Source organism: Schistocerca piceifrons, chromosome X (assembly GCF_021461385.2).
Source record: "Schistocerca piceifrons isolate TAMUIC-IGC-003096 chromosome X, iqSchPice1.1, whole genome shotgun sequence".
Lineage (NCBI taxonomy): Eukaryota > Metazoa > Arthropoda > Insecta > Orthoptera > Acrididae > Schistocerca > Schistocerca piceifrons.
In genome coordinates, this window is record NC_060149.1 from 402,072,721 (window position 1) to 402,088,482 (window position 15,762).

The 15,762-nt window shown below is 40.6% G+C and overlaps 1 protein-coding gene across 2 annotated transcripts in view; it reads left to right on the forward strand.

Moving 5' to 3' along the window:
• LOC124721219 (glutathione hydrolase 7-like) overlaps positions 1-15,452 on the forward strand; it is an 87,238-nt gene extending 71,786 nt beyond the window's left edge. The window contains exon 10 of one of the 2 annotated variants that reach the window (XM_047246071.1): positions 15,134-15,452. In XM_047246071.1, coding sequence (XP_047102027.1) covers positions 15,134-15,310 — 177 coding nt within the window. In that variant the 3' untranslated portion in view covers positions 15,311-15,452. The remainder of the gene's footprint in view (positions 1-15,133) is intronic. The other variant, XM_047246073.1, reaches the window with a different exon arrangement.
• The last annotated feature ends 310 nt before the right edge of the window (positions 15,453-15,762 follow it).

The following is a 15,762-nucleotide window of genomic DNA, read 5'->3' on the forward strand; positions in this document are numbered from 1 at the left end:
CCAATTAAAAACTACTTGCATAAGAAAGCTTAATGCTTTCTGCTTCTTTGCCTACACCTCTTGGGGTACAGATTGTGCTACTCTCCTCCATGTTTACTTGGCACTGCTCTCACCCAACTGGGCTATAGTTTCCAGGTTTCCAGCTCTGCATTACCTTCAGCTTTGAAATTGTTGGACCTAATCCATCATCGTGGAGTAAGACTGCCCACTGGCGCCTGAAGGAATAGTCTCCTAGAAAGGCTCCTTGCAAAAACAGGGATCTTCCTCTTCAATTCCTACAGTACCAGCTCTTGCTCTATTACACAATCACCACCTGACAATTTACTAATCTTCAAATTATAAAATTATTTTTGCATATATGGGGCATTGCTTCCCTGGTGCCCATCCTTGGGTAGATTACCGTTTGGAATGTGCCTCGGTGACCTCTGCCAGGTCCTCCTCCTTAACCTCCTTAAATGTGCTCCACGTGTTTTCCCACACATCCTCCCTTGGTTAGGTTACTCAGACCACAAATTAGGACTGATCTATCTCAGGAACTAATTTCAGTCACCCACAAGACCTGTCAGTAACTGTTCCCCTCAGTTCTTTAGGAGTATCAGGATGCTAATGTCATTTACACTGATGACTCTAAAACCATGGACAGCATGAGAAGTGCTTTTACATCTCCCACCTGTCAGGAACAAAATTTGTTGCAGGGAATGTGTAGTGTTTTTACTGTGGAGCTGATAGCCATTACTGGAGCCCTACTTTTATTAAACAGACTTTCATTTATAATTTATCAGTCTCGTTGTTATTGATCGATGTTACTACTGTTGTCCTATGATACCTGTTGTTCATGACTTTTTCTCTGATCTTAGTTGTGCTGCCTGCTCAGTTGACTTTCTCTGGGTTCCAAATCATGTGGATATCATAGTAAATGAACTGACCAGCTGTTCGGCTAGAGAAACGATTACTTGCTCAACATTCGCTTTGATGATTCCAGGTGCAGATTTGCAAGTGCAAATAAGACCTCTACTCACTCAGATATGGGACAACATACGGTGGGCTACTTCCCTGTCTAATAAACTCTGCACTATCAAGTTAGACTACGGTTGCCCGGTGGTCCTCCCTCCATTCAACTCAGAAGGAATCTACTGTCCTATGTTGCCACTGCATTGCTCATACCAGATTAATCATAATTTTATTTTATATAACAAGCTACCCCTCCACACTGTGTTTATGGGGCCATGCAGACAGTAGCTCACATCCCAATGGAATGTCACCCCCTTCTAGTTCTCTACAATAAACATCATCCGGAATCTTCGCCTACGATATTGACATACGACTCGCAGCCAGTTGAAATGGTTTTCCGATTTCTCCTTGAAAGTGGGTTTTTCTCAGATAAAACATTTTAAAATACTTTCAGGGTGGGCGCAGGCTGGCTGGGGTTGTGGCATCTCCCAGCCCGTGGTGGGTCTGTGAGACCCTCCAACCCTACCTTATTGCACAGCTGCCTTGACCGTCCATCTTTTACCTTGTTTTAATTGCTTTCAGATGCAGTTAGCCTCTTTTTTCCTGCCACATCTTATTTTTTTTGTTTTAGGGGCAGTAGTCCAATAAATCATGGGCGCTTTTCCCATCTTTAACACTTTTGACTACAATGGATGGGGAGTGGAAAAGTTGTGGGAGCGACAGCTCTTGTCACATGCAGAGCCCTGGGGGACACTCACCTGGCCCCACCCACCTACTGGCCTGTTTATTTCTCTCATTTTATTTTACCATTGTCAATTCAACTGATATGCATTACATTTTTAGCCCTCACACTTTTACTATTACGAATGTTCTTGCTAGATGGCATTTTTTACTCTGTAACAGTCTTCACCCTTAATCTGGTTAGCTGGCATGAGATGTGAGTTGGGTTTTACTCATCATAGGTGAGTCCTGGGAGACCCTTCGCCTGCTCTGACCCACCTCGATTTTACAACTTCAACATATTTTCATAATTCAGTCAAATTTCTGGCTGATGTTGCTAACTCCAGATGATTTATCTCTTGACTCAGGGCTGATAACTTCACAGTTTAGTCCCTTGACCCCCGACGGACCAACCTTCAACTGATGTGGAAGTGATGCCAACCTCGTAATTAATTTTTCATTGGCTCCTTTATGATAGTGTCTAATGCTGCCAGTTTCTGTGATAATGTACATGACGGGTCCAGCTGTACAACGGGGTGTGGGGCAATGCTAATGCTCTCATTCAACATAGTGACTGCAGGACATGGAATGGGTTCTGTCTCCATTGTCTTCTACCTCATCTCGGTGAACACCTTCAATTGCTGCTGAAGCTCATGGCATAGTTACACATTGTAAGCTACCGCATGTGAGGTGGGGACACCAGTGGAAATGGGGTAGGCTTACACCAGCTGGTGGAATTAAAAGTGGCTCTGATCACTGCTGCATCCAGGTCCTTGACTGATCTAGGTGGGATTTGATTCTGTGCAGATTGTTGTGGCAAAAAGTAATTCTGCTACTCCTTTCCTGCTATGACTTCAAAAAGTTGGCACCAGTTATGGCTCCTAATTGAAGTCATGACCACACATTTTGGAGCTTGCATGATAAAAGGGCCTTTAGACTCACTGCATCAGATGCAGAGGGTCAAGCAGCATAAGGGCCCCTTGCCAGTGCTCAACTTTGACCTTGATGTAACTGTAAATGGGAGAGGAGCACAATGTAGCCAGGATGCTGGTGAGTTCTTCCTCAGACAATGTCAAATGCGTCATTTTCCATATTTGCACTTTAAATGTCCTGACCAGCTGTTCCAACTTCGGATTCAATGCTGGGTGAAATGGAGCAGTGGTAGGGTATTCTATACCATTACATTGGCAGAATGGCTTGACTGTGGTTACCACAAATTGATGATTGGTTTTGGACTAAATGCTATGGGGAGCACTCTCAGTTGTGTAAATGGTAACCTGAGCACAGATATTGACTCTCACTGACCTGTTTCACACCCATGTCACATATGGGAAATTTGAGAGATTACCCACCATAAATAACTGCATAACACCTTGGTAATGGACCAGTAAAATCAATTTGCACCCACTATCAAGGGGCTTGGGCTTTGGACAGGGGCAGAAACATTCCACTTGGACCAGTAGCTTTGGTTTACAGAGTCAATTGTGGACCAGTAAATGTGCTAGTCCCTTCCATTCTGGCAAACTCCCAGTGTGATGTGTGGAGTAAATGCAGCACCCTGGGATTGAATGAAGGTGGGATTATGACCCATCATTCTGCCTCTTCAGTCAATAAAAATATTGACATGCTGTGACATTCAGATATTGGCACCAGCAAGAGATTGTTGAATTGACAGTTCTATCCCTCTCGGTAAGTACTGTAGACTCTGATATAGTGATGACAACACACTATAAAGTAGCACCACTATGTCTGTGGATACATACCAAGCAGAAATCAGGATTTGATGCAGATTATCATCAAATGCAAAACATATGGCTTCATGTTTGACAAACTTCTTGTTTGCTTCCACAGGCAGATGAGATATGGCACCTACATCATGGACCAGTGTACATATGGCTTCATGTTTGTCAAACTTCTTGTTTGGCCCCATAGGCCATCTACATCATGGACCAATGTATAGTATTTTCTGGGGACTTAGAACAGGACTAAAAAGGGAAATCAGGAGTTCGTAGTTGGTGAAATATCACGTCACAATATACACGTGAAATTCCCTGACTCCATAAATTATTGCAAATGCTTCCTTTCCTATCTGCAAATAGCTCCATCGGATTGGTCCATGCCATACATGTACGCCAGTACAGCCATGACCTTGCATTTTGTCAGGTACTACTGTGAGATGCTTGCCAGATGTGCATGTCACTAGCCACAGTCCATATCGAAGATACTTGTTGTGGTTGTAGGAATGCTTTCCAGCATGCATCTAATGATGTGAATGCTACCCGTTTTCAGTGGGGCTTGTTTGAAGGGTGCAAATATGCTGCAATAATTTACCTTACCTTGAAAGGGCTGTACTACTTTTAGATTCTCTGCACTGGTGGTTTATCAATTGCACGTACATCCTCCATTACGGGTTTGAGCCCTATCTTACTTAAGATGTGTCCTAAGTATGTAATGCCTAGCTCACTTAGTGTGATCCATTACCTACTGCAGTAAATTACTTGATACTGTGGTCACCGAAGCTGTAGAGCACCAGCGTGTCTGCCGGCCGAAGTGGCCGTGCGGTTAAAGGCGCTGCAGTCTGGAACCGCAAGACCGTTACGGTCGCAGGTTCGAATCCTGCCTCGGGCATGGATGTGTGTGATGTCCTTAGGTTAGTTAGGTTTAATTAGTTCTAAGTTCTAGGCGACTGATGACCTCAGAAGTTAAGTCGCATAGTGCTCAGAGCCAACCAGCGTGTCTCAGTTAAAGACATAGCAGCCCCTGTGTCTACTTGGACATGCATCTCATAGCCATTGATGATCAGCTGGATCATCAGTTTAGCTGCATTCTGTTTACTGGAATATCTGGTGTGGTGACATAGAGTTGCCTGCCTCATTATGATCCACACATTAACTGGGTAGCTTGGCTTGCAACATATACCACAGTGTGAACACTGGCGTCCCTCATGCTTTGTATACTAATGTGATCACAATTTCAGAAGTTTAAAATTATGGACCAAGGTGACAGTGAGGTAGTGGGGCTTCCATTTGTGCTGGAGGTTAACTGTGTGCTACATGATCATGTTTGAGAGTTTTCAACCAGCATTGTGGTAGACAGCTTAGTGGCTAAATTACTTGCTGCTTTATGTTATGTTCCAGAATACTCTGCAGCAATGTCTGTAGAGAATCTGAAACTGACAGTAAGGATGGTGACTTTTGTTTGCCATCAAATGATTGACAATGCCTACTACCAGAGTTTACATATATCACTGCTCTCTTTGAATGTTTGTTGAGGGGCACTGTCTGCAAGAACTCATCAACACATCAGTCTGAGGATAAACTGACAATTACGTCATGAGTGAGGCATTGTGGATGTTGCACATAGCATGACACATGTGAAACATTACTTTGCTTTATAAACTTTCTAAATCCACAGCCTGTGTCACATAACACTGACCCAGCTTTTTTTACCATGCTTGTACTGTAGTATTAGGTTTCTGCTTGTAATATTTAGAATAAAAGTAACTACAGAAAACTGTAAACTACTGGCTTCAGCCAACAGCTGTACCATTTGGAGTAATCGAATAATTTACCACTTGAAAATAGTAAAATAGTACATTAATAAACATAATCCATCAAGTGAATACTGTAGTGAAGTAAACAAAATAAAGAAAATATGATCTGGTTTGTTAATTGCTGTACCCTGAAACTGCCTAAGGCAGGTCACTGTCATGAACCACATAGTGTGAAGAGAACAAGATCAACAATAATTTATTAGCAGAAAATGAAGTAGTGCGTGAAAATTGTGACTACAGTTAATGTGAGCTCAAATTAGTACCGATGAGTGAAAAGCAGATTTGACTTAACACACCACCCACATGGCAGAGATCCAAAATTGAACTTCATCTATAGAAAATTACAGAACTATGACCTTAATAAGGATGTCGATCTCAAAATCACTGGAGGGGTAATAGATCCCTTCATCCATTGATGGGCCAGAACACAGTGCCTGGTGTTAGACCCTGAATCAGCTTCACAGGGTGGGAGGGTGGGGGGGGGGGGTCGCAGAGAAGGCGGTCATCCTTGCCAATTGTGTGTAACAGTTGGTGGCGTGGTCAGTGTCAGTGAATTGTTCTTCCAGCAGGGATAGGGCTTCCACAAATGTAAGCAGCTATGCATCTTCTTCTGGCAACTTGTAGTCCTATGTCTGTGTTGGTCTCAATATGATAGGGCCTACAGTGCTGGTGGAGGTCATAACCAGGCCTTGCTGGGGCCAGAGGCAAGGTTCTCCAGCAGGTAGTGTGTGGATATATGAAAGGTGGCATTCTGGACCTGATCCATTTGGGAAGCATAGCCAGCATTGGTGCCAGTCTGAAGTGGTTACTCAGGTCCTGATGATGACATTGAGATGTAACAGCATTTATCTGTTTTGGCTGTAGATGACTGCAATGTTATGTTGAGATCAGGCTAGAGAGCCCATATCGTAATACATACACAGCTGTGAGGACTGAGTGTGGATTGAGTCAAGGAAATCAAAAGGAGTACAGTGCTTCTGTCTGTGTAGTATATTGCCTGGGTTACAGCTGTGCGTGGGTCTGGGTCTATATGAAGCAAGGAAGTATGTCAGAGCTTCTTTAGAGGTCACCGCCATACTTCTGCATTCCTAATAATGCAAGATTTGAAGAATACCACATACCACACACGTTTTCCTTCTAGTGCACTTGGAAACTTAAATAATTTCTTTGGGCCTGTATTCACCAAGACACAAACTCTCTATTTTATGTGCCGATGAGAAGAACAGAAATATTTCCACCAGTAAGATGTTGGCTTTCTTCTTTGGTGAATATTTCAGTTCAGAAAGAACTTCTAGAACAATTAATGAAAACAGCCATTCTATGAAGACTGCATCGGAAAATTTGCAGCCTTATAGGACCGGAGGATTGATCTCGTGTACAAGAAATAGTTAAAATTCAACTATTAAGATAAAATTACATAAATATTTGTATATTATTCTTTCCTGATAGCTGTTCCCATCCACGATTTACCACTGAGCTTAGGCTTACGCTATTCATTTGGGGCAACTATCTGCCATGGCTGTTGTATCATGGTAGGTCTTTTTCAGCCCTCACAGCTTTTCTGAGCACATGTCTTAAGGCATATTGTACAATATTTTTGAATTTTAACTATTTATATTCGACATTTTCATTCACAAAGATTCACTATGTTGACCAATCAGGCAAACTGAAATCTCTTTCTTGTCAAATTAGCCGTGCAGAAAAATCTTCCCACCTCTCTTAATGTTCCTGCTGACTCCCAAAATTAGTGCTGCTGTAATGATCTTGTAATCAGCCATTACCTACTCTATATTAATGGAGTTTGTGACCAGATGATCAAAGACAATACCTTCAGAAGTTGGTTCTGTAACTGCTTAAAATAATTATAAAGGGCAATCAAAAAGTTTCTGTTTGAAGGCCGTACAGTCCAGAGTTGGTATCCCAATCTGGCAAAATTGCTGTGAGCATTGAGTCAATCATCCCACTGATGCACTAGGTTGAAAGTAGCCATTTGGGTAAAACACCATGTCCTGCTGCATGAAGAAGTCTGTAACTGCCTACTACACATCATCACCCGACAGAAATCTTTGACCCTTCAGAGCCTTTTTTGAGGCATTGAAGGTATGATAATTGCGTGGGGAGAGATCAGAACTGTAGGGTGAGTGCTCGAGTGTATCTCACGTGAGTTGTTGTAACTTCTGCTTTACAAAATTTGCAGTATTGGAATGTGCGTTATCATGATACAGCAGCACCCCTTGTCACACCATTCCGCAACAGTGGTTTTCATCAGACAAGCTGTCTCTTGTGTGGGGCTCAGAGGAGAAAACTTGTAAAAGGACAAAATGAAAAGGAAAGCAAAGAATGGCATCCCAAATTAATTACTTAAATGGAATTAATTTAGGGGAATTAAAATGTCTGAAACATAAGACCTCCAAGAAAAAACTGCCTCAGAGTGAAGGGCTAAACCTCCCTTCTACCTCCAAGACAACAAAAATGAGAGGAGTCTAACATCCCCACTTCTCAGGATAAACGGGTCCAGAAAAAGCTGAGGCAAGAAATAGAGAAATAGACCTATAGCACTGCAGTCAAAGTCTTCAGGATGGCAGTTATCCAGCAGGGATATCCACTGTTCAACATCACCTTCCAGCAGGTGTAATTTGTTCAGACAGCTGGCACTCTTTTGAGAAGACTGGGTGGGGTGGGGGGAAGAGACACAAGTCCAGGCCCCAAATTCTGGAGGAACTGTATGGACAATCTCTGTCTGTGAAGGGATGGGAACTGTGGACTGGCTTAAAGAGATGGCGCCCCAGAGGGAGGAGGTGAAGCTGCTGATCAAGGCAGCTGCTGAGCTCCTATAGACTGTAAAGGTATCAACTAGTGTACCAAAACTTCTTAAGAGTATTCCTCCAAAACTCAGTTCAACAAAGTTTGGGTGCAAAACTGGAAGGTCTTAATGAAGGAGTGGAGAGTAATCAACTGCAAGGTTGTATTGGATAGCAAAAACCCGTGTGGTGGAAGCCAATGAAAGACCCCGAGGTCTGTTCTTAGGGGCTAGAGTGGCCCAACCCCACAAGATATTTTGTTTTAAAATTTTATTCTGTGTATTTTTTCAGTATTATATCAAATAATTAGAGTAACATGATATTGGTGTAGTACAAGTGACAGAGACCAGAGGTAATCAGGCCCAGTTTCCACTGCTGTGTTGGAGAGACACAAGGTTACTTGCAGCTGCCAGTACACAGCCAGTAGCCGGGCCAGGCCTTGCTGCTGTCCCTCTCACACCCCTCCACTCAGCCACAGTTCCAAACCTGTCTTCCTCTCCCCACACCATTTGTCAATTGCCAGGGCCTAGTGTCAGGTGGCTCGTACTCCCTCCACACCCCTGGTTCGTAAAACTGTAGTCACAGTCACATGACCAAGCATTTTCCCTTTCTCCACTTCGCCATAGAATAGCTTAGGGTTAGCTCGGGTGGGCTCACTGGATGGAGTGGTTCACACACACACACACACACACACACACACACACACACACACACTCTCTCTCTCTCTCTCTCTCTCTCTCTCTCTCTCTACAGTGAACCATGTTGTCTCTCTCGGTGTCCTGTAAACAGCACACAGTGAAGTTTGCACACACTGAAATATGCACCCAGAAAAGGTTGACAAAGGGTCCACTGATCTCCTTGTCCCAACTCTGTGACAGGTAGAAGAGTCGAGGGCTGTCATCCCGGCTTGCCCTAATCATTCAATGCAGGCAGGTATAGTCCGCTGAGTTTTTGTATAAGGGACCCATGGACGCTGGTGGTTCATTATGGAGTACCGGTAATTATGTTTTGTTTGATTTCTTACCCCCTTGTATTGGTATTGCATTGAAAACATCTGCAAAGCAGTGAAAATGTCACCGGCACATGCTATGTGTCATGTTTCGAACCATATTTGTTCCATTCACTCATTATACTTGCTGTCAACAACAATAAGGCCTACTTGATAAATCAGTCAATATGCATCTCATCTATTTGTTCACTGAATGGGAAGGAAGGACAACTTGACGATGATATGCTGAGCTGTTTCCACAGTGAGGGCAATCCCGTAACAACAGTTTTGTTTCTGTACATAGGCACCCAAGATTAACCCAGTCCTTTCGTGTTATTACGTTTTGGTGACTGCATATTACAGCCTTTTTCACTTTTGTGATGGTATTTTCACAGAAACAAAGATAATGCATGTACAAAGTCTATTAATCTATAATTTCATTATTACTTTCTAAAAAGCTTCCAGACACCACAGGTCATTATACCAAAGTACTCAGAAAATGGCCCTGAACAAACTCTGACATTTTGTGGGCAGAGTCCTGGTTCACTCTGTACAGGTGACGTGAGTTGTACATAGCTTCTTCTCCCACGCTTGGCACTACGAATACATATACAATATATGTGACTTAAATACAGAAAGAATGATTGATTAAATGCCAAAGTGGGCACTGTAGTTAGTCTAAACTATCCTCTGAATCCTATGGGACCAATACATATGTTGCAGTATATTCCTATATTCTTCAATTAAACGTGGTTCTTGAAACTTAATAACTGGGCTTTTTTGGTAAAATTTGCCTCCATCTCGAAGCATTTGCCAGTTCAGTTTCACCAGTGTCTCCGTGACACTCTCGCCCCAGTCAAACAAACCTGTTACTATTAGTGTTACCTTTCTCTTTCTCATTGAATATCGCCTATTAACCCTATTTGGTACAGATCCCCCAAACTTAAGATATATTCTAGAATGGGTCATGCGAGTGTTTTGTATGCATTCTCATTTGTAAAGTGATTGTATTTCCCTAGTATACCACCAATGGGGCACTGATGACCTCAGATGTTAAGTCCCATAGTGCTCAGAGCCATTTGAGCCATACCACCAATGAATCGAAGTCTGCCTCCTGCTTTACCTACAACCGAGCATATGTGATCGTTACGTTTCATGAGTGTTACATGAGTTGACCAATTCCAGTTGTGACTCAACTGATATTGCACTCATTGGATACCACGCTGTTTTCATTTTGTGAAGTGTGCATCTCATTGTAGATAACTACATTAACCGCAAAAAGTTTTGGGTTACTAAAATATTGTCTGCAAGGTCGTTACTATACAATATTGACAACAGGGATCCTAACACACTTTCATGGAGCACACTGGAAGTTATTTCTACATCTGTTGACGACTGTACAATCAATATAACTTGCTGCACCCTTCCTACCAAAAAGTCCTCGATACAGTGACAAATTTTGCTCGATACACCATACGATCATACACTTGATCGTAAGCGTAGATGTGGTACAGAATAATATGCTTTTCAGAAATGGAGAAATACTGCCTCTCTCTGACTATTGATCCATGGCTATCAGGATATCATGTGAAAAATTGCGAGTTGCGTTTCGCATGATCCATGTTTTCAGAACCCATGCAGTTTAACGTGGAGAAGATACCTCATTACGTTAGAGCTCAGGATATCTAGGCCTAAGACAAAAAAGAAAAACACACGTAACCAAGGAATTACTCGAATGGGACAGAAATTGGTACATGTGATGTACGTGTACTGACAAGCAGTTACAGTTTCATAAAAATTGGATGATTTATTCAAGAGAAAAAACTTCACGAATTGAGCAAGTCAATAATGCGTTGATCCACATCTGGGCATTAATGCAAACAGTTATTCGGCTTGGCATTGGTAGATATACCTGTTGAACGTCCTCTGAGGGTTATCGTACCAAAGTCTGTCCAACTGGTGCGTTAGATCGTCGAAATCCCGAGATGATTTGAGGGCCCTGCCCATAATGCTGCAAATGTTCTCAATTGGAAAGAGATCCGGCGACCTTGCTGGTCAAGGTAGTGCTTGGCTAGCACGAATACAAGCAGTAGAATCTCTTTCCATGTGCTGGCGAGCAGTATCTTACCGAAATGTAAGCCCAGGATGGCTTGCCATGAAGGGCAACAAAACGTCGTGTATGCTCAGATTCTACAACAGCTGGATCTCAAGGGTGTTGGACGTTAGGTTTATGGTTCACTTCTGATACACTTCTTTTATACGTTTGTGACCTGTGCTTTCTTCAAGCCACTGGCACCGTTTTTTATGCAAGGGATCTATGATAGGTTATAGTTAAAAGTGGGCTAACTCAAATGGAAATCTGGTAGAGAACTTCACAGGGATTCCATCGGATGCTGAAGCTTTCTTAAATTTTAGCGGTTTCAGCTGTTTCACAACACCACTGACACTAATACATTTATCACTTCTCTTTGCAGTGTGCGAGACTTATGAATTTTTATTTTTTTATTTGGTATGCGTATTCCATAGATCCGTACATGCGAGTGATTCGCTTGGATGTGGAACGTGTCAATACAATTGTACAAATACAATTAATGCTACAGATTAGTCATATAATACAATGATATAGATATTAATAAGTATCACTTTTTCTCATTTACAAGCTGTCATTTAATTAGTATAGCAATTCTCAATATAACATTATAACTATAACATTAACACTATAACATTAACATAATATTGTATCGTCCATCTAATAACTAAGAGACTAAATATATCTATTATTAAGGGAGGGCATTACTTCTGGAAAAGAATTCATCTAATGAGTACAGTGGATGGTTGAGCAGGTATTTTTTTAACATACCTTTGAACAGAGTTTCATTGTCTCTTGTACATTTAATATAATTAGGCAATGCATTAAAAGTCTTTATAGCAGCATACTTGACTCCCTTCTGTAGAAGTGTTGAATTTTTTAGTTCAACATGTAGATCATCTTTATCTCTAGTATTGTAGTTATGGTATGAACAATTTGTTTCATACTGAGCATAGTCTTTATTAACTACATTCATCAGATAGTATATGTACTGACATGTTGTGGTCAGAATACCTAACTGTGTAAAAAGTTTTCTACGTGAGGTTCATGGAGGAACCCCACACATGATTCTGACTGCTCTCTTCTGAGCAGTTAAGATTTTTTTTGAGGCTGGTGAATTACCCCAGAATATTATTCCGTAACTCATTAATGAGTGAAAGTACCTAAAGTAAGATGATGATGATGTCCCCAAAATGAGTAATTATTCTTAGAGAAAAAGTTGCTGATGAAAGCCTTTTTAGAGTAAGAGACACATGCTGTTCCCAGTTGAGCCTACTGTCAATGTGAACCCCCAGGAATTTAGTGGATTGCACCTGTTCTGGTTCCTGGTTGTCATGAGCAGTTACTATATTTTCTAGAGTTTTATTTTTTGTGTGGAACTGTATAAAATTAATTTTTTTAAATATTAACTGAAAGAGAATTAATTGAAAACCAAGCTGTAACTTCTCTGAGTATATCATTAACATCAGTCTCCAGATCAGCAGTAGACTTACCATCTACGACAATGCCTGTATCATCAGCAAACATTGTGAATCCACAATTTTTGCTAATGGACAGGGGTAAATCATTGACATATATTAAAAACAGCAAGGGTCCAAGGACAGATCTCTGGGGAACTCCATGCTGAATTTTGCCCCATTCAGAATCCACTAGATTACAAGATCCTTTGTTGCAGCCATTTAGAACCACCTTTTGTTTCCTGTCCTCAAGATATGATTTTAGCCAGTTACCTATAGGCCCTTTGATTCCGTAATGATAGGCCTTCTTATCTTGTGGTTTACACAATCAAAGGCCTTGGAAATATCACAGAAGACACCAACTGGTGACTTCTTACACTAGACTCTAGCGACAGCAAAACACGGGAAGTGACGTAGTTCACAGACGTTACCACACCCAGTTGTAAGCGTTGCGATTATTATCTTTGAAGAAGCAATTTTTGGCAGGCAGAAAAATCTGTGTTTGTTATTGTTTTCGACGAGGTGGTACATGCTGCATGGAACTGTTGTAGTAACTCAGCAATAGGGTTTGTGCTATTGTGATTTCTGAGAGACGAAAAGTGGAATGCAAAATTGTTGAGGAGGAAACAGGAAAAGTGATATACATTCGAATTCTGGGAGGCAAATAAGTTGATCGTTTAAAATGATTGTGGTTAGAATATCGTATTTTCCCACAGAATATAAATGTATAGGAGTCGTTTAATACTGTGACGTATGTACTGAAGTATACAGCGATGAAACTCGCTAAAAACAGGAAGAGAAATGCAGCAAAACTGGAGATACTATGGGAAATTTCTATTTGCGAAACAAGATGCTGAAATAGCAGGCAAGGATTCATATGAATGTCTCGGCTGACAGTCAGAAAATTCGTAAATCAAATCAGTGTCTAGTAAACTACCTGTTTATTATTAATCATAAGTTCCATTAAGGAGTAAATGGTTTAGGATGTGAGTATTATTAATTCAATATCAGAATGGACAATTTTTAGATCTTATCTGCGCTGCTTAGAAAGAAAATGCTGTAGGACAGACTGAATAAAAGTATGCTGTCAGTCCTGTTTGTGGGCCAGTACAGTGAGAAAGATCTCCTAAGTGTAAAGCAGGCATTACTGGCCCTTTTGGATTGTACCAAAAAGATTGAAACTCTGAATAAATGATCCGACAGTAATTAAGTTTCATCCTGATAATTTAGTCCTGTTTTCTTGCCAACTGGCAGTCATTGCCTCATCACTCTATCCTAGCTGAGACTAACGTGAGGTTATTCGCCCAAGGTAAGGTGCTGATGATACACCCATCTGCATTTACCCGTGATGTCATTGTGAGCCTTGATGTTTTTGAGTCTTTGTGTTTGTAGATTGTGTGTTGTAATATTTGGTGGCACTCCCTTGTGCTGGATGCTTGTTACTGAGTTATTTGACATGAATTGAACATTTCAGGTTGCTATTGAAAGAATCTGTGCTGGCTTTCTGGTGAGTTACTTTGAATTTGCATGTTTTGCCTGATGGATTAGTTTTTATGTTTGGAAATATTAGTGCCTTGAGTTTGTTGTGGTCGGAGATGTAATATTTTTCTCTTTTCTTCAGTTGCAAAGAAGATACAGATATTTATGAGTAGCTCATTGCTTGTTGCATTACGTAGAGTTATTTGGGTGTATTGAAACTGGTGGTGAAAGTTTTCATGAATATTCGAGATTTCTGTGTTAGTGTTCAGTAATATTTGGATTGTTATGGGTAGGTATCATGGGTATTGATATACCATCATTGGTTAGGATACATTTCTAATATTAGTCATGTGAGCATGATTTGGTTTGTTATACTGTGAACTTTGATTTAAATAGAGTAAGTGTGGTATCTAGGGCTTTGTTGGAGCTATGTAGGTCAAGTGAAAATTGTGCTGAGTTTTTGAGGTCTATATGGGTTACTGGTGTTGAGGTCTTCATTTGAGATATATAGGTCATGTGAAATTTACAACACTAGATTTCATTTTTGTAATTTTTTGTGTTAAATTTTGAGGATTTCATGTTCTTGATTTTTGGGCGAATATTTGTTTTGCAGTGTTGTCTCTATTGCCAGTGAGTGGAGGAAATCACTATTCTTTTGAAACTGTGATTATTTAGTTATGTAACACCACATTAGTAAATGTATATATTGTGAAGGTGCTGTGAGAATGCTTAATGCCTTGAAGATGCACCTACACTAGCATCACTATCTCCAGCCTCCAACTTTCAATGTGATGCAATATGTGATCAGATTAGGCCTAGATGAATATGTGCTTCAGCTTTTAACAACTTGATATTTGGTCAAATGCAGGAGTTTTTACTCTTAGGTACTTCATTTGAGGTTGATTTGTATCTCATTGGCGATGGAGTGGTGTGCTCTACATGCAAAATTCATGCCACTAATCAGTACATACTTAGTTCTTTTCTAATTTGACATGCAATAATGATATTCTACTTATGTTTGTTCTTTTCATTACTGCCAGGTTCTATCATAAAGCATTGACTAATTCATTCAGTATATCTTTGATTTATTTTCAGAAACACATTGCAAATCCAGTACCACACCAGAACTACAGGATTGTACAACCAAACGCCACCTGCCACCACCCTATATTTTCTGGGATGGTTACTAAGGATAGGGCATGGCGAATACCCAAGATAATTATTTTATATTTTACCATATGTGCCAGATTAATGTGTCTGGTAATATATTAATGTTATGGCACTGTCAATAGTAGTATCATAGATCCAATTTAAGAGAATGAAATAGTTTACATTCCACTGTGAAAAGCCACTGTCATAAAATGTTTATTGAAGTGGATAACACTTGTATCTCTTGTGTTGGAGTTATTGTTGCAATGAATGTGATTTTTTAGTATGACATGTTATAAACAACTGCAGTAAAATGAATTTGTTTATTGCAAAAGGAGTTATGTCTCTTACATATGTTATATCATCTCATTTTATATGTGTGTTGTTCACAATCCGTGCTCCCATCCCCATCCAGAGAAAGTAGTTACAGAATCTTTGTGATTGGCTCTGCATGGAATGTTGAATGTTTTGTTATAATATATTCAATTACTCAAAATTTACTTGCTTACTGTAAACTGTTAGACATCAACAGTATTAGGTATAAATGTGATACCTATTAGCGACATATGAATATT